Source organism: Trichoderma gamsii, assembly GCF_001481775.2.
Source record: "Trichoderma gamsii strain T6085 chromosome Unknown Scaffold_56.2, whole genome shotgun sequence".
Taxonomy (NCBI): Eukaryota; Fungi; Ascomycota; class Sordariomycetes; order Hypocreales; family Hypocreaceae; genus Trichoderma; species Trichoderma gamsii.
Genome location: NW_020171393.1, coordinates 27483 through 53383, shown reverse-complemented (window position 1 = coordinate 53383; position 25901 = coordinate 27483). Strand labels below are relative to the sequence as shown.

The following is a 25901-nucleotide window of genomic DNA, read 5'->3' as shown; positions in this document are numbered from 1 at the left end:
TGTTTATACGCCCGCGCACTCGTACATGAGGCGCAGAGACGAAACAAGACCGTGGCTTGCAGAAATTAAGAGAATAGGTACACGCTACAATGCTGTGAGCGAGTGTATAATTTCAGCTAATTACAGGCAATAAAATCTGGTATGAGTCGAGCTCACAAAGATACAAGTACACACCATGTATTGCCAATGCCGCTGGATGCAGTTCCTTCAGCTCTGCAGTTCAGCTCCCCACAAAAGCTACCGACGAGGTACCCAAGCAGCAATCAAGGGAGGCTGGGCCGTGACTTTGCATGCGAGATGGGACCAGCGCTGCTGCAGCTCTGCAGCTCTGGCGACAGCTCAAAAAGGCCGCTAGGCAGATTGGGGGTCTGGTGACAAGCGAATGGGGCCTGCAGCCCGGCCAACCCTCCGCCAGCGCGCCGCCCTGATTGGCCGGGCCGCATCTCTTGTGCATCTCTGGTGTTGGCGGGAAGGTGGGATTAGTGGGATTAGTGGGATTAGTGGGATTAGTGGGATTAGTGGGATTAGTGGGAGGCGTACCTGCTCATGTGCATTCGTCCGTCGAATCTGAGTGCACCTGCCTGCCTGTTCTTTCTGCATTGCGCGTCAACGACAGGACAGGGAAGGAAGCGAGGCCATGACGGCAGCGTCTGTGTCACGTTATTGCCCTAAAGCGCTTTCAAAACCTTAGCAGCATCCCTTGTAAGCTCTGGCATGTCCCACGAGGGCTTGAGCTCGTCTGTCGTAGGCCAGTCTGACGGTACCCAGTTTCAACGTACCGGGTACCTCCAACATGCATCTTTTGATGTTTACTACCTAAGGTACCTTAGTATATGCTTTCACATGTGTGAGTGAGACAGAGAGAAGAGACACTGCGCATGACGGTTGTCCATGTATGTGTACGAGACAATCTGGTAGCTCTCGGCAAGGCGCCCCCATTCTCCACTGAGTCGCATATCAAATGCCGTCGCTGCATTGTTTCTTCTTTGGCATGGGGTGTGATATCTATCGCCTGGTATTGATGGCACATACTGACATGCCACAATTCCAGATCTGCCTCTCAGCAGCGCCCGCCTAGACACCATGTAGACTATTGCATTGATGTATTTGACTTCCATACTCTCAGGCCCTCCGCGCCGTCTATTAGTAGCTCGTAGCACCCGAAAGTGGCACTCCAGACGCCGCGTCGCGCACCATCTCTCGCCGGCAGCCTCTCCTGTATACCCGTCGCCCATGGAGGGCATCCCGCGCGGCGAACGCAGCAAAAGGGTGTGAATTCGCAACCCTCACGACGCCCTTGTGCGACATCAAGCTGAGATACGGCCTCTACTGTCCGTTGAAGTGGCGATTCCAGGGCAAAGACACGACTATCATTGGCCTCTCCGCATCACCGCCTCGCCTCTCCTACAAGGTATCCAATTCTCTACCTACTCGTGGCCAGTCACTTGTCCGGCGCGCGCCTTCTATGGCTCTATTGGCCCTTCTTTTGCGGATAGCCTCGTCTGGAATGCTTTATCGAGGGCCACCCATAAAACATCCCACTTATGTTGGCCGTCCCTTTTACAATCCAGACTCTTGGATCTACTACTCCATATTGGCTAGCTTTACTTTGCCTTTATCACTTATTGCAGTGCTTTTCAAACTGCAGATATAAGGCATCTTACTCAGCCTCGATACAACTTACCTTGTACCTGCCTCGTACCCAGTACTTCTGAGCAGTTGGTAGCAAATCTGGAGAAACGAGGCGGCCGGCGCGGCTCGAGATCGCCAGCCATTGCCGCTACCAAGGTGCCCTCTTATCATATTGTACATGATTACTACTGCCGGGCCAGGTATTTATCAGTTATCTTAGCTGTCGGTAGCTGCTTGCGACGCTTCAGCGGATGCTGCAGCTAGTGCCCAAGCAGAAAAAAAAAGAATAAAAAAAAAAAGTTCAGACTCAGCTTATACAGCCACCCATTTTGTGATAGAACTCTCATCCCTACTTTGTCGGTACCCCCGTTTTTTTTCATCTTCTCTCTATCTTCTTCGTCTTTTTTTCTGCTTCTGTTTTGTTCTGTTTTGTCAATTCATATACCGGTGTGTTGTTGCGGTTGTTGAAGATAAAACTTGGTGTGGCAACACAACAACTTACACGGCTACACGCATTAGGCCCTCGACCAAAAAATATCACCACCACTTTTCTATTAAGAACTCGGCGCGCGCGCTGTTCGACATCATATTCTCTTCTCCGTTCACGATATCAGATTCTCGCCTTCGTTTGCCTCTTATTTCATCCAACAGCGCGATCAACATCAGGTGTGGGCGCCTCGAATCAGTTTTCCTCCCTTCATTCCCTTGCACAGGGAACCCCAGCGTTCGCAAAGGGAGCTCGAGTGTTTATTCAGTTGCTTTTCGCCTTCATCTCTGATTTATCTGCTCTCTGCCGAGTGCATAGCTTCCATGACTGCAAAACAGCCGTTCCATCGCACCAGCTTCCATTGTAACAATGGCAGCTGCCGATGTCTTGGCGTATAATCAGCAGCCGTGGAGGAGATGCGCGGAGAGTAAGGCCATCACCAAGCAGTCAGATATTGCGTGGGATGAGCGCAATCTCCAGGCCCGGCTACGACTTATATCTCTAGCTTGGATCAAATGCGGAGAGGTGCGTATTGACACCCGCAGAGAAGAAGCTCATGCATTATATATAGGCACCCTTTTTCTCGTTTACGGCATTGACTTGGGGCTTATAGCATCGATCGTTCTCAAAAGGCACATCACGGCAAGGCAGACCACTAATAGTTCCTGATCTGTTCCCACAACCAGTCGCTCAACATCATACAAGGCTCGCAGCGCTTTCGGCTACCCATCATGCTACAGAGCCTCGCCACGCCGACTCGCCTGCTCGCCGAAAAGGGTCATGCGCCAGGCCCATTCCTCGATCGTCCCCGGCCCCCCGCCAATCGGAGCGGCGCAAGCGATCTCGTCCCAGCATCCTCGGCGATCCGATACTCGACGAAATAGAAATTGATTTCGCTTCTGAAGACGGATTTGTCTGTCGCAAAAGCAAGAATAAGAAAAAGGGAGGGGCAAATGGCAACGCCAGCAACGGGAGGCTCCCAGAGGGATCTAGGGAAGGTAACCAGAGCCCCGACAGAAATGGCGGTGGGGATCAGGGTGGTGGTGGTAGCAATGCAGACCAGGGCGGAGCTGCAGGTGACGGAAATAATGGTGGTGGCGGTGATGGGGGCAAGGATCAGGACAGGGGTGTAAACAATGACAACGCGGAACATGATTTGTCGGTCACTCCCAAGAGTAAGAAAAAGGATAAGTCCCAAAAAGGAACGGGAACCGAATCTCCTCCTCCTCCAACCAACGCGTTTGACGACGGCTCTCTTGACGACGTAAATTTGAACGACGACGAAGGGAAAAGCGCTAGTTCTGGGTCGCACGCGCCAGAGTCTAAGAGTGGGATTGGGGCCGCTATTCATACCAAAATCGCATCGCTTGGTGGTTGGGGCGTCAGCGGATCCTTGAGTGGTAACGATGCCCATACCGACGACACTGGCGACAAGAAGAGCAGCCTTGAGAGCAACCCTTGGAGCACCAGCGGCCCGAAACAATCAGCATCTGTAGCATTTTCAGTCGCCGACACCGATGCGACACAGAGCAGGACCAAAAAACAAGCAGAGACTCCCCAGGATGCTGTAAATGGGGACGAGGACCCATGGGGATATCAGTATCCGTCCAAGAAAAAGAGCAAAAAGAACGATCCCGCATCTGCACCTGTCGCTTCGCCAACTCCAGCAGTAAATGACGACCTTGCAGGCAAAGAGGACACCAAAGAGACGAAGAACAAGAAAGCACGCGATTCATTAGTTGAGGACCAAGACAAGTCAGATCCCATGCCGCAGCCCAAGCCAACGTCCAGGCAGGAAGCGGCGAAAAAGGAAGATGAGGGCTGGTCGTTTTGGGGACTTGGGAAGAATAAGAAGAAAGCCGAAGAGAGTGTCAAACCAACTGAACAAATACCACCGCCTCCACCGCCACCGCCGCCTCCTCCCGTGCCACCTTTACCATCCGCAGAAGCAACGCAACTCACTGAGAATGTCTGGGCTGGATCTGGAGCGAAGGAGAAGAAGAAGAGAAGAGAAAAGGGAGCACAGCCTGACATTATAGCCGTGCCAGAACCCGAGGCTAAGCCTAAATTTAAGGTTGCGCCACCTCCAGTAGAGGACGATGCTTGGGGCTATACTGCCAAAAAATCGTCCAAAGAGGATAAGAGAGAGAAAGAGAGAGAGAAGGATAGCAAAGACAAAGACAAGAAGAAGACGATAACCAAGTCAGGCTTGGCTGACGAACCAATCCCATCAAAGCTTCCTATACCTATTCCTGATCAACACAAACGTACAAACGGCAACGAAACGTCAGATGGACTCGACAAAACTGATCAAGACGAAGGAAGCTGGAGCTTCTGGAGCTTTGCAGGCAAAAAGAAGGGCGACTCATTTACAGAATCCGGCGTGGACGAAGGGTCTCACAAGGCGGAAACACAAAGTCCCAAGTCTTCTGGAGAGCGTGTTGACAGCGGCTTGACGAGTAAAGGGGAAAAGGACAAGAAGAAGAAGCCATCAGCTTCTGATCCGTCCAAAGGTGATTCCAAAGCCCCAAAGTCTAGGGATGAAGGCGTCTTGGACTCTAAAAAGGTCAAAAAGAAAGGGAGCACTGATTTGGTTCGGCTAGGCGCCTTAGACAATCCGCCGCTTGCAGAAGATGCTAACGCTACAGGGCTGGACACGACGGACGCATTCGGTGGCAGTGTAGACTTCTTCGGTTCTTGGGGTATTGGTAAGAGCGATAAGAAGCGAAGCGATTCGTCGTGGAAGCCCGATGGCATCGAAGAACCGACCGACCGCACTCCGATCCAGGACAAGAAGAAGCAGAGTTTCAAAAGTCCGATTGAGGTGGTGGGCGAGACTACTGGTGAGATTGTCCATCCCGACGACGTAGAGGAGGTCAGGGGCAGCAAGGTTGAGGATGTCGACAGCTTTGTTTGGACAAAGTCCGGCAGGGCAAAGTCGAAATCCCAGAAGGAGGCCTTGGCTGATCCACCTCCTCGTGCGCCAACACCCCCTTCCGTGGACCCTACTGAATCTGAAATGGAAGCAGCAGATCCCGATGCGGCCACAACTTCTAAATCGAAAGCGCCTAAGCTGACCGAGAAAGACCTGAAAAGACTCGAACACGAGAAGGAGAAGGCCAGACTTGAGGAGGAAGCACAAGCCAAGGCAGAAGCCGCTCTTGATGCCAAAGAGCAAGCAGAACTAGCTACACTTACGGACAAGAAAAACAAGAGGAGTAGGTTGCTTAAATCGGATCAGACCAGACTCACTTTCCTCCAACAGAGCGTCGCAAAACGGGCTGAGGAACGAGCTGCGCGAGAAGTCAAGGCCAGAGAGGCTGAGAAGAGAGCCGCCGAGGAGCAAGCAGCCAGAGAAGCTGAAGAGGCTGCTCGCAGAGAGGCTGAAGAGCAAGCGGCACGGGAAGCAGAAGAGCGGGCTGCTCGCGAAGCGGAGGACCAAGCTGCCGCCATCGCCGATGAAGCAGAAATCAAAACCTTGGTTGCGAAGAAGAACAAAAAGGGCAAACTATCTAAGAAGGATGAAGAAAAGCTTACCCAGCTTCGAGAAGCTGCCGCAAAACGCTCCGAAAGGCGCGCCGCTCGCGAAGCACAAGAGCAAGCTGCTAAGGAAGCCCAAGTGCCAGGAGAGGACGAACCGGAAGTCGAGGCTGCCAACGAAGCTGAAGACGCCAAAGCCGCCGCAGCGACCGAAGCAGGAGACGATGATCAGCAGCAAGCCGACCGCGAGGCTGAGGGACAGGAACGGGCTACCCGTGAAGCAGAAGAGCGGGCCGCTGCCATTATCAAGGATGAGGAGGAGGAATTGGCTGGCCTATTGGCAAAGAAGGAGAAAAAAGGTAAGTTTCTTAGGAAAGAAGAGGAGAGACTCGTCACTCTTCGGGTAAGTGCCGCAAAACGCGAGAGAGAACGAAAAGCACGGGAAGCCGAACGAGCAGCCGAAAAAGCCGAACGGACTGCCCGAGAGGAGAAGGAAGCCGCCCGAGAAGCAGAGGAGAAAGCTGCCCGCGAGGCAGACGAAGCAGCTCGCGAGGCAGAAGAACAAGCTGCTACTCTTGCCGCTGAAGAAAAAGAACTAACCGCGTTGAGAGAGAAGAGGTCCAAGAGAGGAGGTCGGCTCCTTCGAAAAGACGAGGACAGACTTGCTGTTCTAGAAGACAATGCTGCAAAACGGGAGGAAGAGCAAGCTGCTAAAGAAGCCGAAGAGGCAGCTCATGAAGCTGAATTACGGGCCCGCGAAGCAGAGGAACAGGCCGCCGCTCTTGCTTCTGTCGCTGCTGCAGAGGAGGAGGAGTTGGCCGCGCTGAAAGCAAAGAGAGCCAAAAGGGGAGGCAAGTTGCTCAAAAAGGAGGAAGAGAGGCTTATTGAACTCCAGAGAAGTGCAGTCAGGCGCACCAAAGAGAAAGCAGCCCAAGACGCAGAGCGGGCTGCTCGTGAAGAGAAGGAGCAAGCTGCTAAAGAGGCAGAGGAACAGGCCGCTCGAGAGGCTGATGAGGAAGCGAAAGAAGCAGCAGAGCGAGCTGCTGAGGAGGAAAAGGAGGCGAAAGAAGCTGCCGCGATTGCTGAAGAAGAGCGGGAAATAGCTCAGTTGCTTGATAAGAAGAACAATTCGTTCATGGGCTTGTCAGGTAAGCTGGAGCAGAGGTTGACTATGCTCCAGGCCAAGGCGACGAAACGAGCCGAGGAGCAAGCAGCCCGTGAAGCTGAGCGTCTTGCTCGCGAAGCTGAAGAACAGGCAGCTCGGGAAGCTGAGCAAGCAGCCAAAGAAGCCGAAGAGCGAGCAGCCAAAGAAGCAAGAAAGGCGGCTGCGATTGCTAAAGAGGAGGAAGAACTTGCACAACTCCTCGAAAAGCGGACTAAGACCATCCGAGGAAAACTCTCACCTCAAGGCGAAGAAAGGATAACCGAACTTCAAGCCAGGGCTACCAAGCGGGCTGAAGCAAAAGCTGCTCGCGAAGCTGAAGAAGAGGCTGCCCGGGAAGCTGAGCGAATAGCCAAAGAAGCTGAGGAGCGCGCTGCTCAAGAAGCAAAGCAAGCTGCTATGGTTGTTGAAGAAGAGAAGGCGCTTGCTTTATTGCTTGAGAAGAAGGCCAAGTCAACACTGTCATCCAAAGGGGAGGAACGGCTGAAAGTGCTTCAAGCTAGAGCTGCCAAGCGGGCTGAAGAACAGGCTGCCCGAGAAGCGGAAGAGCAAGCTGCTCTAGAGGCTGAGCGGCTGGCCAAAGCAGCTGCTGCGATTGCTAAAGAGGAGGAGGAACTCGCGTACCTACTCGAGAAGAAGTCCAAAACAGCCAGAGGAAGGCTTTCGCCTCAATTCGAAGAGAGACTAACCGAACTTCAAGCCAACGCCGCTAAAAGAGCTGAAGAAAAGGCTGCCCGAGAAGCTGAGGAGCAAGCTGCTCTAGAAGCTGAACGGCTGGCTAAAGAAGCTGAAGAACAGGCTGCTGAAGAGGCTAGGATAGCTGCTGAGGAAGCTGAGAAGGCTGCCGCCATTCTCAGGGAGGAGAAAGAGCTAGCTCTCCTCGTGGAGAAGAAGGCCAAATCAGCAAAAGGAAAGCTATCGCCTTCGTTGGAGGCAAGACTAAGTGAGCTCAAAGCCAATGCCTCAAAGCGTGCCGAAGAGAAGGCAACTCGAGAAGCTGAAGAGCAAGCTGCCCGAGAGGCTGAACAAGCAGCCAAGGAAGCCGAAGAGCTTGCCGCTAAAGACGCTGAAGAGGCTGCTGCAATCGCCAAAGAAGAGAAGGAAATTGCCCTCCTACTTGAAAAGCAAAATTCCTTCAGAGGTCTTTCAACCAAGGGGGAGCAGAGGTTGAATGAGCTGCAGGCTAAGGCGACAAAGCGGGCAGAGGACAAGGCCGCTCGGGAAGCTGAAGAACAGGCTACCTTGGAAGCTGAGCGAGTAGCCAGGGAGGCGGACGAAAAAGCTGCTGCAGTCGCCAAAGAAGAGGAGGAATTGGCCCTCCTACTTGAAGAGAAAACTGCATTTAAAACCCTATCGAGCAAGGACGAGCAGCGATTAAACAAGCTACAAGCTAGAGCGACGAAAAGAGCCGAGGAAAAAGCCGCTCGCGAGGCTGAAGAGCAGGCTGCCTTGGAAGCTGAACGACTAGCCCGAGAAGAAGAGGAAAAGGCTGCTGAAATCGCAAAGGAAGAGGAAGAAATTGCTCAGTTAATTGAAAAGCAGTCTTCATTCCGAGGCCTATCGAGTAGGGGAGAACAGCGGCTGAGTGAGCTACAAGCCCGAGCTACTCAACGGGCTGAAGAAAAGGCTGCCCAAGAAGCTGAGGCAGAGGCTGCTTTAGAGGCTGAACGATTGGCTAAAGAAGCGGAGGAAAAGGCAGCTGCAATCGCCAAAGAAGAGGAAGAAATCGTGCAGTTACTCGCGAAGAAGAAAGCCAAGGGCCTAACCAGCAAAGGAGAGCTGCGACTAAGCGACCTCCAGGCAAGATCGGCAAAGAGAGCCGAAGAGAAAGCTGCCCAAGAGGCTGAGGAGCAGGCTGCCTTGGAAGCTGAACGACTGGCTAGAGAAGCAGAAGAGAAGGCCGCCGCAATCGCCAAGGAAGAGGAAGACATTGCTCAGCTACTCGCGAAGAAGAAAGCCAAGGGTTTGACGAGTAAAGGCGAACAGCGGTTAACTGAGCTACAGGCCAGAGCTGCAAAGAGGGCCGGAGAGAAAGCTGCCCAGGAAGCCGAGGAACAAGCTGCATTGGAAGCTGAGCGAATAGCTAGGGAAGAAGAGGAAAAGGCCGCCGTAATCGCCAAGGAAGAAGAAGAAATCACTCAGCTGCTTGCAAAGAAGAAGACCAAGGGCCTGACAAGCAAAGGAGAACAGCGCTTGAGTGAGCTGCAAGCCAGGGCTGACGAGAGGGCAGAAGAGAAAGCTGCACAAGAGGCTGAGGAGCAGGCGGCTAGAGAAGCCGAAGAGGCTGCTCGGGAAGCAGAAGAAAAGGCTGCCCGAGAAGCGAAGGAGGCTGCTACCATCGCCAAAGAAGAGGAAGAGATTGCTGAGCTAGTCGAAAAGAAGAAGACTAGGACATTCAGGGGCCTGTCGAGCAAAGAAGAGCAGCGGTTGAGTGAGCTGCAAGCGAGATCGGCAAAGCGAGCTGAGAAGAAGGCCGTTCGAGAAGCTGAAGAGCAAGCAGCTTCAGAAGCTGAACGACTAGCTCAGGAAGAGGAGGAACGAGCTGCTCAAGAAGCGGCAGAGGCTGAGGCGATCGCCAAGGAAGAAGACGAACTGGCACAGCTCATTGATAGAAAGGCCAACTCGTTTATGGGCCTCTCATACAAGGCTGAGAAGAGGCTGAATGAGCTTCAGGCCAATGCCGATGAGAGAGCGGCTCGCGAGGCCGAAAAGCAGGCTGCTCTAGAGGCTGAGCAAGCTGCTCAGGAAGCGGCCGCTGAAGCAGCTGCAGTCGCCGAAGAGGAAAAAGAGATGTCCGACTTGCGACACAAGAGAGAGAAGAAGGGCAAACTGTCTAAGAAGGACGGCGAACGACTGAGCCATCTTAAAGAGAAGGCGGCCAAGAGAAAGGAGGCGCAAGCTGCGCGCGAAGCTGAGCTGGCCGCTGCCAATGCCGAGGAAAACGAAGATGACGAGGACGAGGATGGAGACGAGGAGATGATGGATGTTTTTCAGACGGGTGACGATGCTAATGACGACGATGACGACGACGATATCGACGCTGATGATGACGAAGAAGCCATTCGAGCGGCAGAAGAGGAGGCAGCTGCTCGTGAGGAAGAAGAGAGAGCTGCCCGAGAGGCTGAGGAGGAAGCTGCACGAGAAGCTGAAGAGGCGGCCAAGAAGTTGAAGAAGAGCTCCAAGAAAGACAAGAAGGAGAAGGAGGAAAAGAAGGATAGGAAAGACAAAAAGGACAAGAAGGATAAGAAGTCGCGGGATCTTCCATCCGAGGCAGAAGCGGAGCGAGATGCTCAGCCAGAGTCGGGGCCCAAAGCAGATCCTGATTTTGATATGAGCCCTGCTGAGATTGAAGCGCTGCTTGCGCCCAAGGAGACGGGCGCAGCAGGTGCATTCAGCTTCTGGGGCCTCGGTGGTAGGAAGTCGAAGCCAAAAGGTATGTTTGGACTGTGTCATCCATTTTGAAGGAAGATTGCTAATTAAGATCAATAACCTTAGATGAGCCGGAGCCGGAGCTAGAGACTAAATCAAATGACGACCGATCGCAGAAATCCTCAGAGCGATCAAGATCCCTGGGCGGTAGAATTGCTAATGGCCTTAAACCATTCGAACAAACACCTGAAGAAGTAGCCGATCCCGTCCGCCCACTATTCCCGCCCCCGCCAGCATCTAACTCGGATGAAGAAGAAGAGGAAGCCGCAGAGATACCAAAAGTCGAAGCGGTGGATGATGAACCGGTGGCTAGAGAAGAACCAGCAGCTGACTTTGAACAGGAGGACGATGGCCTACACTATGGAGATGTCATAGAAGAGACGCCAACCAGGAAGAAGGAGCCGCGACCTCCTCAGGATGATCGCTCCAGGAGAAGAAGAAAGGCGGAGGAGCCAGTAGTCGTACCAGTACCGGTAGACTTTCCGGATAGAGGCGATAGGGGCACATCACGAAGGCATCGAAGACCTTCAGACGTTCCAGGGGGATTCCCTGGCGATGATGGCGACGAAAATGAGATTGTTGCCATCATTGACGAAGGGCCAAGGAAGGAAAGAAAGTCTAAGAGGCGGCGACCCAAGGAGGAGGATATGCCTCCTCCGCCTCCGCAAATGCCGATGCCACCACCACCACCACCACCGCCTCCTCCTGTCGTCCCCGAAGCGCCTTTGACGCCACCGCCGGAGCCAAAATCATCGAGGAAAGAAAGGTCAAGATCCAGCCGAGAGAAGGAGAAATGGCCTGCTGTGGCATCCCCTCCGCGCAGAGAGAGAGAAAGAGAAGAGAAGCGATCATCTAAGCACAAGTCGGAACGATCGTCTCGGCGGACAGTGGAAAAGGCGTCTTCCAGAGACTCCACTTCTGACAGGGCGGAGCGAGCAGAAAAGTCGGGCAAGTCTTCAGGGCGGGACCGACTCACAGGGATATTCAGCAGCAAACCTCCCACTAGATCAATGTCTACACGAGAAAAGGAGAGGCGATCTAGTATGAACGACAGCAGCAGGCCTCCTAGGCCCAGGAGGAATACCGTTACTAGCCACGGCCTTGTTTCTCCACCCCCAGAAGAGTCTCCTGATGTGACATCGAAGGCTGCCAAAATCCTCGGATTCGACAAGTCAGCGTCGAAAAGAAGGTCTCGCAGGGCGCATTACCAAGATGAGGAAGAGGCTGTTATGATGGGAGCTCTTGGCGATGATCCTCACCCAGATTATCCACAGGAAAGACATCGAAACAGGAGATCTCGCGAAGATGAAGTCGTCATGCCGGCAGAACCCTCCAGCCCCGAACACTCACACAGGCGAGCGGCTTCGACTTCAAAGAAGGCGGGATTGGGCGGGCTCTTTAGCGGTTTCATGACTCCTAGAGCATCCAAGGTTGAGACTGGCGTAGATTTCGACATACCCGCGGTAGAGACAGACCGAGAAGGTCCACGAGTATCTAGCCGCAAGATCAGAAAGTCAGAGCGAGAGTCAGAGCGGACCGGTGATGATCGTGAGCGACGACGGAAGCGCAGAGATGATAGCGAGACTCGTAAATTGGCAGAGAAAGAAGCTCGTCGTGAGCGACGGGCTGCTCGCCAACGCGAAGCAGATGAACAACGTGAAACGGAAGAGCGAGAGGCTCGACGAGCGGAACGACGTCTGCGCAAAGAAAGGGAGAGGGAGAAGGAGAGAGATAGAGAAAGGGAGAGAGAGGAAGACGTACAGAGAACGTCGAAACGCCAGCGACGCAGGTCCCACGCTGAACCGTCTGACGATGAAGCCGCCGAACGACAGCGTAGACGTGAGGCAAGGCGTGCCGCTAAAGCTGCTGCCGAGGAGGAGGAAGCCTATAGCAGGCCGAGGAAGATCAGTCGGCGCCACACTGAGCCTGCGGTAGATGATCATGTATATCCGGCCAAGGAGCGTCGACGAGAACGAGACGGCAAGAGAGCTGCGCCCGGGATGTGGCCACACTCTGGGACGTCCTCTTGGGTCAAGGAGCATTCAGATCCACCTCCGCATCTAGATGATGCTGGACATATGACAGATGCGGTGCAGCACACGGAGGACGAACAGGCCCGGCGTGAGGCCCGGCGCGCTCGGCGACGAGCCAAGCACGAGGAAGTGCCTGTTGAAGATGCAGACGAGAGACGCCGCCGAGAGAGGCGAGAGAGACGAGAGCGCGAGAAGGAGAAGCGCAATGGCGCATCAGAAGGAAGCGATGAACGCCATCGAAGCCGACGAGATTCTGCCGCATACGCAGAGCCAGCGCCTCGGAGCAGCTGGTGGAGAAAGCTCGCCGGATGAAATTCGAGAGTCGCATGAATCTTGAGCAAGCGTGTTTGATCTTTTTGTTTCTTTAATTTCTTTGTTTGATGACCTACACGTCTCAATATGTTTGTTTTCTTTCTTGCTCTCCAACTCTTCTGTTCTGCGTTCTGTCTGGTTTTGTCTTCGCTTGTCATGACATGATGATTATTTTCAACTTCAGACGCTGCTATAGCGGCAAAAGGCGGCATTACCGTATCAATACCTATTTATTACAGCTCAGTCAATTTTTTCCGGGATTTCGGGCCAGTCCATCCCGGACATTTACAGGCAATTTCTATCCCATTCATAGTGTAGCGATGGGATGAGATGAGATTTTGTTTCATTTCGGGTTTCTCTTATCAATTCCGTTCTTCGTTTCGTCGGCGATGTTTGATATGATGTACGAGTTGTTTCTAACGGCTTTCTGAATTGGGAATTGGGTCGCTGGAGGCCAGGTTGTGTTGTGTGTATCACTTTTTGATTTTTTTATCATGAGACGGGAGATGAATGATGCAAAATTGCCTCGGATTACTGGGTATCTGTACTTTTTTTTTTTTCCTCTTTATCTCTTTCTTCTACTTGTGTCTTTATCTTGCATATGCGCTGTGGGTATCTGGGTAGCTGTTGGAATCTTGGACTCGCAAATGATATCAATTGGGCTGAAATCCTAGTGTGTGCTCCGTGTTTGCAGTAGCGTAGCCGTGTATAGGTAGAGGGCACTTGAGCCGGGCAAAACGAGTCATTTGCCGTTTGTAAAGCTGCATGTGGTGCCTCTGTTGGCATTTACTATCTGCGTACCTGTATAGCATTTGTGTAGGTGCATCTACGAATTACTAACCAGGTGTTGGGTGCAAGTATTGCAGTGGATTAAGGTGATGCTAGGATGTGATCACTGCATCTTGGATACTTGGTGACAGGTGATAGGTGGCTTTCCCCCACGGCCTATACCGGAATCGGTTCTGTATCAATTGTTGGCTGTAAGATGTACGTGCAGAGAATATTAGAGAAGGGAGTTCCGTCGTGTGCATGTATCTATGAAACAATCATCCATCGTCACAAAATGGTATCTCTAAAGCTAGGTATGAAAACCAGCAAGTGCCATCGATATCGGGTTGCGTTTTGGATAGCTGTAGATTGTAAACAGCTCTGGCAGCATGTCATTGTGCTATAGAGGGGTCGTATTAGAGCCCGCCATTTTTAGATTTAGCCTTTCCTGCCCTGGCCCGGTCGACGGAAGGCCGTTTTCAACCTCGCCTTTTTGGGGGTGGCGCGGCCTACGGCTTCTTTTCCAATTGACATCAAACCGACCAACTGTTATTACTTTTACTTCCACGTCAGTTCAGGCTGCCAGTCTCTCTTTTGCTGCCGTAAACGCCCTTTCTGCCTCCAGGGGCCGAAAGGGGACGCTGCATCGCAAAGACTCAAAAGGCCCTTTTCTTTTCTTTTCTTGTTTGCTACACCATGAGTGCGCCGGGGAAGCAGGCGTCGCGATGGGGCTCGTTTCTACAGCAGGCCGTGGCGGGCGTCGAGTCCCGCTTGGACAACATCCTGGCCGAGTCGGACGATGATCGCAGTGCGACGCCACCGGCTGCGGCTGCGGCGGCTGCTGCTGCTGCGGCGACGACGACACCTACAACTGCCAGTCCAAAAGTGACGAGCTCTGGTGAGTGAGTGATGATGCGGCGGAGAATAAGCGAGGGGAGGGCAAGAGAGGGGTGAAGAGGATTCCCAGCAATGAGATGCCCATAAAACCAGCCCCAGCAGCTAATCGAAAGGCAATTCGTGACAACAGACTCTCGAGCATCGTCGACCAGCCGCGCAAATGATCGACTACAAGCAAGGCTGGCCAAGGCCTTGGCTAACAAGAATGCGCTTTCGCCGGCGAATGCGTCACCACGCAGCTCCTTCGATGCGGCGAGCCGAAGCTCCATGGAGAGGCCCTCGATGGATCAAGACAAGTCTGAGAATCTGCCGGAACAGAAGCCCGCATCCGAGACGGAGTCGCCTCAAATTGACCCTGATCCCACAACCACCTCTACAGAGACGACGACTACGGAGACGACGACAATACCGATTACAATAACAGACGATGATGCGGCTACAGAGTCTACTTCGGAGCCAGTTGCTGAAAAAGCAGAGGATACCCTTTTAGGAACAGAAGGGCAACAGGGGCTCAATGAGGCACCTTCAACAGAGGAGGAGGAAACCTCGACAAAAGTGGTGAAAGACGAAACTCTGACGGATACTGATGCGGCAGCAACGGTTGTAGAAAATGGACCTGATGCTGCCGAGTTGGCTCGCGAGCTTGAGGAAGCAAAGTTGCGACATCGAGAGGAGATTCAAGAGTACGTTGAACGCATAGACTCTATACAGTCCAAACTCCAGTATCTCTCTAAAAATGCCGCCGACTCTGCAAAGCAGGCTGCGTCAGCTGCACCATCTGGTAGCCAGGAGAAGAAGCTCGCAGAGAAGGACGAGCGGATCGCGCTGCTGATGGAGGAAGGCCAGAAATTGGCTGGAGCAGAGCAAAAGTATCGAGCAGCGATCAAGTCTTTGCGGCTTCAAGTGGGCGAGCGCGATAAGCAGTTGGACGAAGCACGGAAAGCAAAGGACAGAATGTCATTGGATATTCAAGCGCTGCGCGACCGCTTAGACGGAGATGAAGAGAAGGAAAAGCGCCGGCAGGAGGCCACCAAAGCTACTGCAGCTCTGCGGAAGGAAATTGACGCCTTGAAGAAGGACAATGCCAACAAAGACGCTACGATTCGTCGGCTTGAACAGGAAGTAAAGTCGAAGGAGGAGCAAGGGCAGGTTGCCAAGGCGGATGCTGTCAGCAAGGCCGTGGCCGCAGAGCGAGTGAAACAAAAGGAACTCGAAGAGGCAAATGACGCCGTTCGAGCGGAATTGGAAGCTCTGGGTGAAAAGGCCCGACTAGATGCCATAGAAGCGAGCGAAAAGCTCGAGCGTGCCATCCAGCGCGGTAACACCGTCGAAGCTGAGCTACGTCTTGAGCTTCGGAGCATGGAGGGCAAGCTGGAAGGTGTACGAGTAACCGCGGAAGAAGCTGCCTCTAGCACAGGAGGCGAGGCTCAGGCCAAGTTGTTCCGGCAGATAGAGACGTTGCAGTCACAGTATGCGTCGGCCAGGCAAAACTGGCAGGGCATTGAAGCGTCGTTGATGTCGAAAACGACCAGCCTGGAGAGTGAGAGAGATGAGGCACAGCGCCGAGAGTCTGAAATGCGCAAGAAGGCACGGGATGCGGTACGTCTAACATGTTTCATGCAATTTCAACCCTTTCCTCATTTCTGGTCGATATACATCCATCAACATATAGTATTTTTTTTGTTAACTTTCTTACCATAGGCCAAGCGTAGCAGAACTCTCGAAGATGAGCTACAAGATGTTCAGATGCAGCTAGAATCCTGCCGCGAAGAGATGGCTGCTCTCCAAAAGTCTTCAAAAGCTACCGAGACGGCTCTCGAACTAACCCGCACGGACCTAGACAAGGAGAAGCAGGCCTCAAGCAGAGCCTTTACGGCTGAATCAGGGCGACAATGGATCGATGAAGTTGCGGGTGCAGCATCATCACGAACCCAAAGCCGCCCAGAGTCACCGTTGCTCTCCGTCCCACGGACTTTCAGCTCCGAAGCTGTCTCATTATCTGTTCCCAACCGCATTCGACGATCTCCCACTCCTGTAAATATACTAGATACCGCAGCAGAAGGATTCAGTCCTCTTCGCCGGTCTTCTGCATACCTACCGCCTCGTATAGGGACAGGACCACTTTCACTTTCCGGATCCGTTCCTCCATCTCCCTTCTCTCCTCTGGATCAGCCGTTGGAATCACCACCTACGATACCTCCGTCTGTAACAGAGAGAGAAAATGGGATCAGCGATACGGCCCCTTCGTCGCCTCGCAATTTAGCACAAGATATGATTTCAGTGTCGACGGTGGCGGCAGGTCCGTCTGTTCAATTAGTAGAACGGATGAGCGCCGCAATACGTCGTCTAGAAGCTGAAAGAGTTGCTGCTAAGGAAGAGATGGCGAGGGTGTGTAGTCAGAGGGATGAGGCGAGATCAGATATGGTAAGCCTGATGAAGGATTTGGAGGACGCAAAGGCAGCGTCTGCAAGGGTGCCGGATCTGGAAAGGGAAGTTGCCGAACTGGATACGAGATACCAAACTACCTTGGAGTTATTAGGAGAGAAGAGTGAGCTGGTTGAGGAGCTGAGAGCGGATGTAGATGACGTGAAGACGATGTATCGGGAATTGGTAGAGCGAACTGTAAAATAAGTGTGGCTTGTTCATGGGTTTGGGCTAGAAAGGGGGAAGCAGGGAGAATTTCAGAAGGACACAGAAACAAGGGGAAGGAAGGAAAAGCGTAATGAAACGCAATGATTTGGAATGACAAAGCGTGGTATCCTATGTAGATTAGACTTGTACACTTTTATGCACTACTATATCATTCCCCTGTCGGCAGCTGTTATATCTGATAAAGCTTGCTAATAATTAGTCAACAAGCTGGATGCCTTCTCTTTCAGCGCCTTGGATGATAAATTGGCGGACCTGTTAATGGCACGTCAGTCCAATATATACATACATGAAATCCGTGTATGAAGGGGGAGATGACTGTGAGATGAGGTATCTCATCAGGGTGTCCTTACCTCTTTGTCTGGAGCCAGGTCAATAGCAAGTTCTCCGTCGGTAGTCTTGAGTGTAAAATCAGCTTCCTCTTTCAGAAGAGCAACGGCAGTGTCTCCTATACCACACGTCATATTAGCTTTGTGTTTCGATTGCCTCCCCATGAGATATCTGTGGCATGCGATACATACCGTGACCCTCCGCGACAGCATGGTGAAGAGGGGTGAAGCCCTCATTATCCGTCGCATTCAGGGGGCTCCTGTTCTTCAGCAGGAGCATCACCATGGGCACGGAACCGACGGCCGCGGCACGGTGGATGGGGTATTGGCCGCGGCGATCGCGGACACGGGTTGATGCTGGGGGTTTGGAGCTGATGAGGAGGCGGGCGACGTCGAGGTTCTTTTTGGAGGCGACGAAGTGGAGGGCTGTCTGGGGGTTGGTGTTAGCTGAACTGTACTGTAGTATCTCCATACGCATAAGTTGTATCTGATCTTATTTCAGAATACAGGGATATCTTTGACTCACTTGGCCGTTGTTATCTAGGACATGAGTTAGTTAGGCACATGAGCAGCGAATAGCCAAGAGTTAGATAGTCTAGTTGAGGCAGTGACTTACTCTTGATGTTAACGTCAGCGCCCCTTTGGAGCAGCAGATTTAATGCTGGCTCGCTGTTTTGAACACTGGCTGAGATCATGAGGGGAGTCCAGCCGCTGTCGTCCTATGTTTTGTAGACAAGTTTGGTGTGAGTAAGCTAAGTTGAAACTTGTCTTTCATTTAGATGCCGGAAATCGACGATGACGATGACTTTACTCGAAAAGGAAGACGCATTTACCTGGATATCAGGGTCAAAGCTTGACTGGTTTGCTAACATGAGGAGAATATCATAGCTGTTGGAAGAAGCTGCCCAATGAACGGGGTATCTGCCGTCGTCATCTTTGCGTTTTGAGAGCTTGGGATCCGTCTATGAAATGTAGGTGTTAGTAAATGATTTGAGATTCATCTTCCTAGATGCTTATGCGTATTGGTTTTGTCGTTTTTTTTTAGCCTACCTTGAGGAGACCTTCTGCTACAGAGACTGGGCCATGTTAGCTTTGTAAAGCCCAAATGTGTGGGTATGATCAAGCGCTCAATACCTCTGCCTTCTCTTGCAGCCGTGTGCAGCGGAAATTTATCGCTATCTGTATCCGCCATGGTGAGAACAATGCGTCGCTTGTATCTCGTATATATTGGATCTTTGTCAAAGAAGCTGTTTCCGGTAAAAAAGAGAGCAATAGATTCTTGAGTGATAGAGAAGGAGATGTAGCTGGGCAAGAAACCCAAAGTTGCAGGGTAAGGCGTTGTAACTGAAGCTTCCAGGCCACTGCTGTATTGCGTACTGGGTGCTCGCCGCCTGTATTTTGTTGGTGCGCCACAGTCTGGACTGCAGCATGCATGCACCCCACAGCGCCTGCGCCACAGAAGGCTGAACCTCGCAAGTTCAATTCAAGTTCGCCTCTTGCAGATGCTTTTTTGTTCTACAAACGCGAATCGACTCCAAATCCCATCTTTTTGTGTTCCAATTATCTGCATCTTTCTTGCGTGTCCATGGAGGCACCACAGACGCCTCAAGACGCGCTCCATCTGAGTGCGCTCGCGTCTCAAAATGCCTCTACGACGAGGCATCTCTACTCTCGGCTCGAATTGTCCAACGGCAAGCGCCAGAAGCTCGAGGACGTCTTCGAAGATGCCGTCATGAAGCGTCGATTCGAGGCCGAATACGCGGCTGTCCAGACCCTGCCCGAAGCGCTTGCGGCGAAACAACCATCGAAGCAACCACTACGGAAGACAGCGGCCAAGGCTGGAGGACCGGCGCGAAAAGCACCCAAACTTCTTGAGGCTGGACCTGGAGCATCACCGACTGCGTCCAAGGCCAACGGAGACGAGCCGACGATTTCGACAACGACGGTACCACAGAGCATGAGCTTGACAGTCAGAGGATCACCGGCCATCCAGCAAGTCAAGCCCGAATGGCACCCGCCGTGGAAGCTGATGAGGGTCATCTCAGGCCATTTGGGGTGGGTGCGCAGCTTGGCAGTCGAGCCTGGGAACAAGTGGTTTGCTAGCGGTGCTGGCGACAGGACGATCAAGATCTGGGATCTCGCCACGGGGTCGCTGCGATTGACATTGACAGGACACATTAGCACCGTGCGCGGCCTGGCTGTGTCTCCACGACACCCGTATCTCTTCTCCTGCGGCGAGGACAAGATGGTCAAGTGCTGGGATCTGGAGACGAACAAGGTGATCCGCCACTACCATGGCCATCTTAGTGGCGTTTACACATTGGCGCTGCACCCGACGCTGGATGTCTTGGTGACCGGTGGTCGAGATGGCGTTGCTCGAGTTTGGGATATGCGGACGCGCAGCAACATTCACGTTTTGTCGGGCCATACTGGTACTGTGACTGATGTCCAATGTCAGGAGGCAGATCCCCAAGTGATTACAGCATCATTGGACTCTACCGTCCGGCTATGGGACCTGGCGGCCGGAAAGGCCATGGGCGTTCTCACCCACCACAAAAAGGGCGTTCGAGCGTTGGCTGTCCATCCTACCGAGTTCACCTTTGCGTCGGGTAGCAGCGGCAGCATTAAGCAGTGGAAATGCCCGGAAGGCGCTTTCATGCAGAACTTTGAGGGCCACAATGCCATCATCAACACCATGAGCGTAAATAGCAACAATGTTTTCTTCTCAGGTGGTACGTATCTCTCTTCCTTAGTAGCACATACTGGCCATGATTGATAACTAACCCCAAACTTCAGGTGACAATGGCTCAATGAGCTTCTGGGACTGGAAGTCAGGCCACCGATTCCAATCTTTTGAGACAACAGCTCAGCCGGGCTCATTAGACGCCGAGTCAGGCATCATGAGCTCGACGTTTGACCGCTCTGGACTGCGTCTCATTACGGGCGAGGCCGACAAGACTAGTAAGTGTTTCTTCGATGGGGTTCTCCACATTCCATTGATATGTGCGCATGCTAATTCCTTTTTCCCACAGTCAAAATATGGAAACCAGATGAAAAAGCGTCCGAGGAGACGCATCCGATACAATGGACGCCAACATTGGCGCAAAGGAAATTTTAGCCAGGAGTTTATGGGGAGTAATGCTATCTGATTTTTGTTCTTAATTCTCGAGTTTTACCAAGTATATATATCAAGCGGCAACGGGAGAAGAATAGAACTTGCACCGCAAATCACTGGCGGATGGGCACATGCATTATTTATGGCATTTGATGCATCTCTGACACTCACGGAGGAGAAATACTAGTAGCCAGGCAAGATGACACGTGTATTAATTATTTTGGGCCAATGTTGGTAAAAGAAATGTGTCTTGTTTTATAATGATAACAATCAATGTGCTGTACATATCCATGAGTTGATCTGCTTCGTAATCTCATTGCTATTTTTGGTATCCAAATTCACCAACACACGCTGAAGTACAAAATATCTAATCAAATCCTCTTTTCTCCTTCATTACCCTTCCTCACCTGTCAAACTTTTAGTGTACACAATAGTTCATTAAAGCGTGCATAACGTAGGAAGTATTGAGAGCCGTTCCGTTCATACGCTCAGGCCCATGGACTTGAGATCCGCGTCATCGCGCAGCGCCATCTTCACCTCGTCGTCAGCAATAGCCAACCGCAACTTGCTTGACCGGTCCGCTCGATGGGCCTCTAAATTAACCAGACCAGCCGCAACCAGCTCTAGAGCCGCGGCATGGATGTATTGTGGCCGTCCCACCATGCGCCGACCGCCTTGGTTCCCCTTGCCGAGGCCGGGAAGGATCTGGGCCATGCCTGGAGGTGGACGGGCGGCATAAGCCGTAGAGCGCTGAAGTTCGTCTAGAGTTTCGCCAAGAGTCGTCTCAGCCAGACCAGATCTTCGGATTCTTAGTAGCAGTGCTGCCATAAGCATCTTCGACGTAAGAGGGAGGCCACGCAGATGTTGTTGGATGGGATTGGTCGTGGCCTCATTGATAGCTCTCTTGATGGTAGAGATGGTCACTCTGCCTCGCCGAGACTGGTCGGGAACTCCATTTTCATTCGCTCTTTTGCTTGGAGTCATTGGGTCGCCAGGAGCATCGCCCTCTGCCAGCTCAACCGCTCGACGACAGATATCCAGCGCTCGTCTGGCGTCTCCGCTGACAGCAGCTACTTTACGGCTCGCAAACTGAACGGCATCTGCATCGACAATGTTTCCCGGTACGCCTTCAAGACGAGATTGTATGATTTTCATAAGCTGGTCGTGGTTGTAGCCGGGGAAAGTGATACGAGTAAGGCCTATGTTGAAGCTGTTAGACATCTTGCTTTTCTAAATGACGGATGTTAGTTTTCGTTGTACGCACCTAAACGACTGCTGATCTTGTTGCTCAAAGTTCTCTCTGGAAGATCCATCGTGTTGGCTACTGCAAGTACGATAAGACGACTGTGCCGGAGGGTTGGCCAGTTGAAAAAGTTGTACATGACTGCCTGGTTTTTCGTGACTAGCTGATCGAGTTCGTCCATCAGCACCACGCATGGAACACGTCGTGGGCTAGGATTACTGAACTCTCGCTCCAAGAGGTCGAGAGACTGGGCAGGGCTTGCTCGTTCACCCTTGATAGCTTCCCATAGCAGCGAGTATGCTTGGTGAGGATCTGTAATCTTCATGCCGTTAATCTCAACAAATATGAAGTCGTCTAATTCGTCTGAACCGACAGCTTCTTCAAGGCGAGAAATGACTTCTCGTACCGTGGCCGTCTTTCCAGTTCCCGGAGTCCCGGAGATATAGATACAGTTGCCAGTGCCCTCCGTGATCGCGGCTTCTAAATGTGAGTATACCAGTGAGAATTCTCCTTCACGACAAGGCAAGCTAGAGGGTACTGCTGAGACGTGAAGGCGTGAACGTGCAATCTGGAACGGAGAAGATTGAATTTGGCTAGGCGACAGCTTTCTAGTAGCTAGAGGCGTGAACTCGAGTTTCTTTCCGCCACTCCTCGGCCCTCGCTTTGACTTGGGGGTTGTCGCTGAGTTTCTGCTTGTCTTAGTTGGTGTTTGAGGCGGTAGGTATGTGCCCTCGGCGTTTGGCGGTGATTGAGCTCGAGGTTTTCGACGGGTTGCTCTGGTATTCTTCTCTACGAAGTCTTTCAAGGCAGATACGTCCCCATTCTCATAAATTTCTTCCCATACAAACTCGTCCGTGTATGTAGTAGATCGGGTGTTGCAGCCACGGCGACATACAAACGTTTTCCCAAAATCTGGTGAGTTTCGTGATATCTTTCCGGAGGGATGCGCGCTGAGAAAGGCGTCCTGGGACATGATGTTGGCTTTGCCATTGATCGACGCCAGGGGATTTACGTCAAAGGATGGCGAGATGTACAGCTCGTTCTAGATTGTTGGTTAGAAGAATGATGTTTCGTTGAAAGAATAAAAGGGAATAGCAACTGTACATACCCAGTAGAAGTCTTCTCGCTTTCTTCCCTTGTTACGGATCTCCTTCTCTGTCAAGAACCACATGAAATTGGCGCTCATTTCGCCAGTCTCGCTGTCCTCCTGGAAATCGCAGATGATGGCTACCCATGCTCCAATGGACCCATCGGCCGCCTTGAGCATCACCGTGTCTCCAACGCGGCATTCGAAATCGCCATATCTGGCCCCAACAATCTTGGAACTGGCCGCAACTCTCCTCCTCTTGCGATCCCCGTCGCCCTTTTCGCCATTATCTGGGTGTTCGGTGCTGTATATCCATTCCCATGATATTTCTTCGGTTTCGGAATTATTGTCTGATTCTTCGCTAGCTACTGCTGCAGAAAAAGCACGTTTGCGCCCTCGGGTCGAGTGAGAATTGGTTTGAGGAGTGGTTTGGGCCGTCATTGGCGAGGATGCCGGGATAAAGATGAATGGATCTTAAAGACTGCTACTGTGCGGCTTGATGAGCTAGAGTTTAGTGTCCTGGGTGAATTGTCGTATCCTTGAAAATATAATCAGAGCAGTGACAGCATTTGATTGAGCTGCAAATGAATCATGGAGCTTAAAGCAGCTCAGCAAGTTACACCCAGCACTTAGTAGGGTAGCTTAGTGGCCTGGATCAATTAACGCGTCTGGATTTTTGGGAGACGCGCCGGAGAGAACTCGATATGTGCATAGTCAATTGATGCATATATGTCCACTACACAGCAAGCACACCATCCAGTATCTATCTACCAATAAAGACGAAGAAATGCAAAATATTACGGCTCTAAATATCGTGTATTTATGAGTATCTATTGGAAATACTAAAATATATTATGCTTGGTCAGTGGAAGTGCTATGCAATGACAGTGGCTGATCAAAGTGAAGCAGTGTACGTAGCTAGGTAGGATACGCTTCACGCCATTGTCGGGATCGGCTGTGAGATTGTTGTATTATATCTTTGATACGATGAAAGCTATAGCAAAGAAACAATGGATGGGTAATACAGCTAGCTGCATCATTTACAGAGCATCTTTGGCGTATGTGCGACGTAGACTCGCATTCTGCCAAACGGGAACCTGCAAGTGCTTGGCAGTGATTGACTGCTGGCCAGCAGATGCCTCTTGCCGCGAGCATCTCTTTCACTTCTCTTTCACTTCATTCCTTGCCGTCACAGAGCCGCCTCAGGCTCTCAATTTCGGTAGGCTACATGTATCTACTAGTAGACTTGCTGGCACCTGACCACCTCCCCCTTGTTCTTTCTCAAATCATACACCACAGCCTCTCTTCGCATTGTATCTCTTCATCTTATTTATTCATACTATCAACCTTCAGATCTATTTCAGGCACTTTACAAGCTTCTAGGGCAACTTTGGCTGCAAATTACCGAGATGAACAGAGGCAAGCTTCAGGCAAGCTCTCGGCCGCCTAGGCATCGAAATTTCCATAACCCAAGTCGACAGAATGAAGGGCCAAGGAAATTTTGGGCCTCGCCAAAAAGAATGGCAACTGCCAAGTCACAAATGAATGACATACGGCAACTAACCGTCGGTTTCGTTGCCGGAGACTATCGCGGGCCGCCGCCTGCTGGTAGAGATCTGCTAGAAGTAAGTGGCATCGATAGCTTTCATACTGCTCTTGTATTCACCAATCCATCCCAATTGCTCGAAAGACACTGATCATTTATAAGGCCACCTTTGTGACATCCATTAAAGAATATGGCTTCTATGCTACACAGTTTACGACACATGACAGCGAAATGGATGCTGTTCGGCAACGGCATCAAGTTTGGATTGTTGCCGATGGGCCAGAGAGTCCAAACGTGCTCAAAATCTTTAGCGAGTCCGTGACCAATCTCCAAGCAGCTATAAATACTCTCAACCAATGTTTTCATGATGCGCGCATATCGAGAGACCTTTTGACTTCGGTGATAATTCCCCAAAAGAGCTCAAGAGTAACCGACGACACTCGTATACGATTCCATCCCAATCAAAGACCTCGAGTATCCAAACGGTTTACCGAGCCTGATGATATGCCAAAAACTGTGGCGGCACTTCTCCAAGAGCTTCGTCCGCATCTTCAAGCTGCTATAAAATGCCTAAAAAGTTCCAATTCCGAAATCAGAATGCGTGTGTCTTTCACGCTCTTGGATGACGATACATTCGGGAAAGACCAAGCAAATCTAATCAACTGGGATGAGTACGCAGCTCAAGTGAAACTGTACTCAAACCAAAGTGGTCTTCATTTTAGTACTCGGTAGCTCTCACAGACAACGATACCCCCTCGTCATTTCTTCGTTGTTTCTCCATACTGACTATATTTGAAGTTTCAAGGAATTCCGTCTTGCGAATTACATCATAAACTGTATGCTGGAATATGACGGTGCTGATGACCTTCGTCTGGATCGCAAAAGCCTGAAACGCACACACACCTTGTACCTCACCATGAGCAACGAAAGAGAGTTAAAGGTGGAAAACTGGACGAGCGATGAGTCCGCATTATCCCGAGCTAAGCTTGGTCTTAGCTCGCCAGTCTCCTACATCGATTGGAAAGTGACGGCTCCAGAAATGTAAGTTTGCTATAAGAGGCCATCTACTGTGCGCACAGCACTGATATAAAGAGGTGATAGGATATTTGACTGGAAACTTCATGCAGAAACGTGGAAATACAAGAGCGTACCGAAAGATCTCTTGAAACTACTCGAAACGCTAAGACTCAGGGACGGCTGCGACGAAGATGAAACCAATTTTCTTCAGCCCTCTGAAGTAGTAGTGACTAAAGACCCTAAATACTGGAACTATGACATTTACCGGACTCGACTGAAGACATCGTTTATCGCAGAGTTTCAAGACACTCCATATGTGCTGGAGATAAGTATAAATCAGGAGTGGGAGGGACTCAAGACTCGCGCGCCAGAGAGCAAGATTAATTGGCAAATGGAGTTTTATGGCAAACACTGGGATTCTGCAATGAATCAAGTCAGTCCAGTTGACCAGAGAAAGGACTTTGGAGAAGGACTGAAGAACATTTGGGTTGGATCGGATCCTGATCTGGAGAAGAGATTTGGGAATTTCCTAGAAGTCTTCTTGAAGGTCCAGCACCAGGTAAACTCTCTTCAAGATGATGAAGCAGATGATGAAGCAGATGATGAAGCAGATGATGAAGCAGATGATGAAGCAGAGGATGAAGCAGAGGACAAGGCAGAGGACAAAGCAGAGGACCAACAGACAGAATAGACGTGTCCGTTACGAGCAGCTACT

The 25901-nt window shown here is 51.5% G+C and overlaps 6 protein-coding genes across 6 annotated transcripts; 4 read left to right on the top strand and 2 right to left on the bottom strand.

The window, feature by feature from the left end:
- Positions 1-2488: 2488 nt before the first annotated feature.
- On the top strand, positions 2489-12535 carry TGAM01_v210082 (hypothetical protein; the record flags this gene model as incomplete). Its single annotated transcript, XM_024550714.1, has 3 exons — positions 2489-2644; positions 2733-10194; positions 10257-12535. The coding sequence occupies 3 exons, from the start codon at positions 2489-2491 to the stop codon at positions 12533-12535; spliced, it is 9897 nt and encodes a 3298-aa protein (XP_024404534.1).
- Positions 12536-13999: 1464 nt separating this feature from the next.
- Positions 14000-16831, top strand: TGAM01_v210081 (hypothetical protein; the record flags this gene model as incomplete). Its single annotated transcript, XM_018808994.2, has 3 exons — positions 14000-14201; positions 14331-15799; positions 15902-16831. 3 exons carry the CDS (start codon positions 14000-14002, stop codon positions 16829-16831), a joined length of 2601 nt encoding a protein of 866 aa, XP_018657763.2.
- A 216-nt stretch (positions 16832-17047) lies between these two features.
- TGAM01_v210080 (hypothetical protein) lies at positions 17048-18370 on the bottom strand (the record flags this gene model as incomplete). The annotated part of the gene is made up of 8 exons (XM_018808993.1): positions 17048-17104; positions 17203-17297; positions 17371-17644; positions 17705-17718; positions 17795-17897; positions 18012-18140; positions 18229-18254; positions 18313-18370. The coding sequence occupies 8 exons, from the start codon at positions 18368-18370 to the stop codon at positions 17048-17050; spliced, it is 756 nt and encodes a 251-aa protein (XP_018657762.1).
- Positions 18371-18763: 393 nt separating this feature from the next.
- On the top strand, positions 18764-20296 carry TGAM01_v210079 (pre-mRNA-splicing factor prp46; the record flags this gene model as incomplete). Its single annotated transcript, XM_018808992.2, has 3 exons — positions 18764-19910; positions 19975-20139; positions 20211-20296. The coding sequence occupies 3 exons, from the start codon at positions 18764-18766 to the stop codon at positions 20294-20296; spliced, it is 1398 nt and encodes a 465-aa protein (XP_018657761.2).
- Positions 20297-20773: 477 nt separating this feature from the next.
- Positions 20774-23064, bottom strand: TGAM01_v210078 (origin recognition complex subunit 1; the record flags this gene model as incomplete). Its single annotated transcript, XM_018808991.2, has 3 exons — positions 20774-21492; positions 21558-22578; positions 22645-23064. 3 exons carry the CDS (start codon positions 23062-23064, stop codon positions 20774-20776), a joined length of 2160 nt encoding a protein of 719 aa, XP_018657760.2.
- A 1100-nt stretch (positions 23065-24164) lies between these two features.
- TGAM01_v210077 (hypothetical protein) lies at positions 24165-25877 on the top strand (the record flags this gene model as incomplete). Its single annotated transcript, XM_024550713.1, has 4 exons — positions 24165-24248; positions 24332-24897; positions 24968-25210; positions 25271-25877. 4 exons carry the CDS (start codon positions 24165-24167, stop codon positions 25875-25877), a joined length of 1500 nt encoding a protein of 499 aa, XP_024404533.1.
- Positions 25878-25901: the final 24 nt, after the last annotated feature.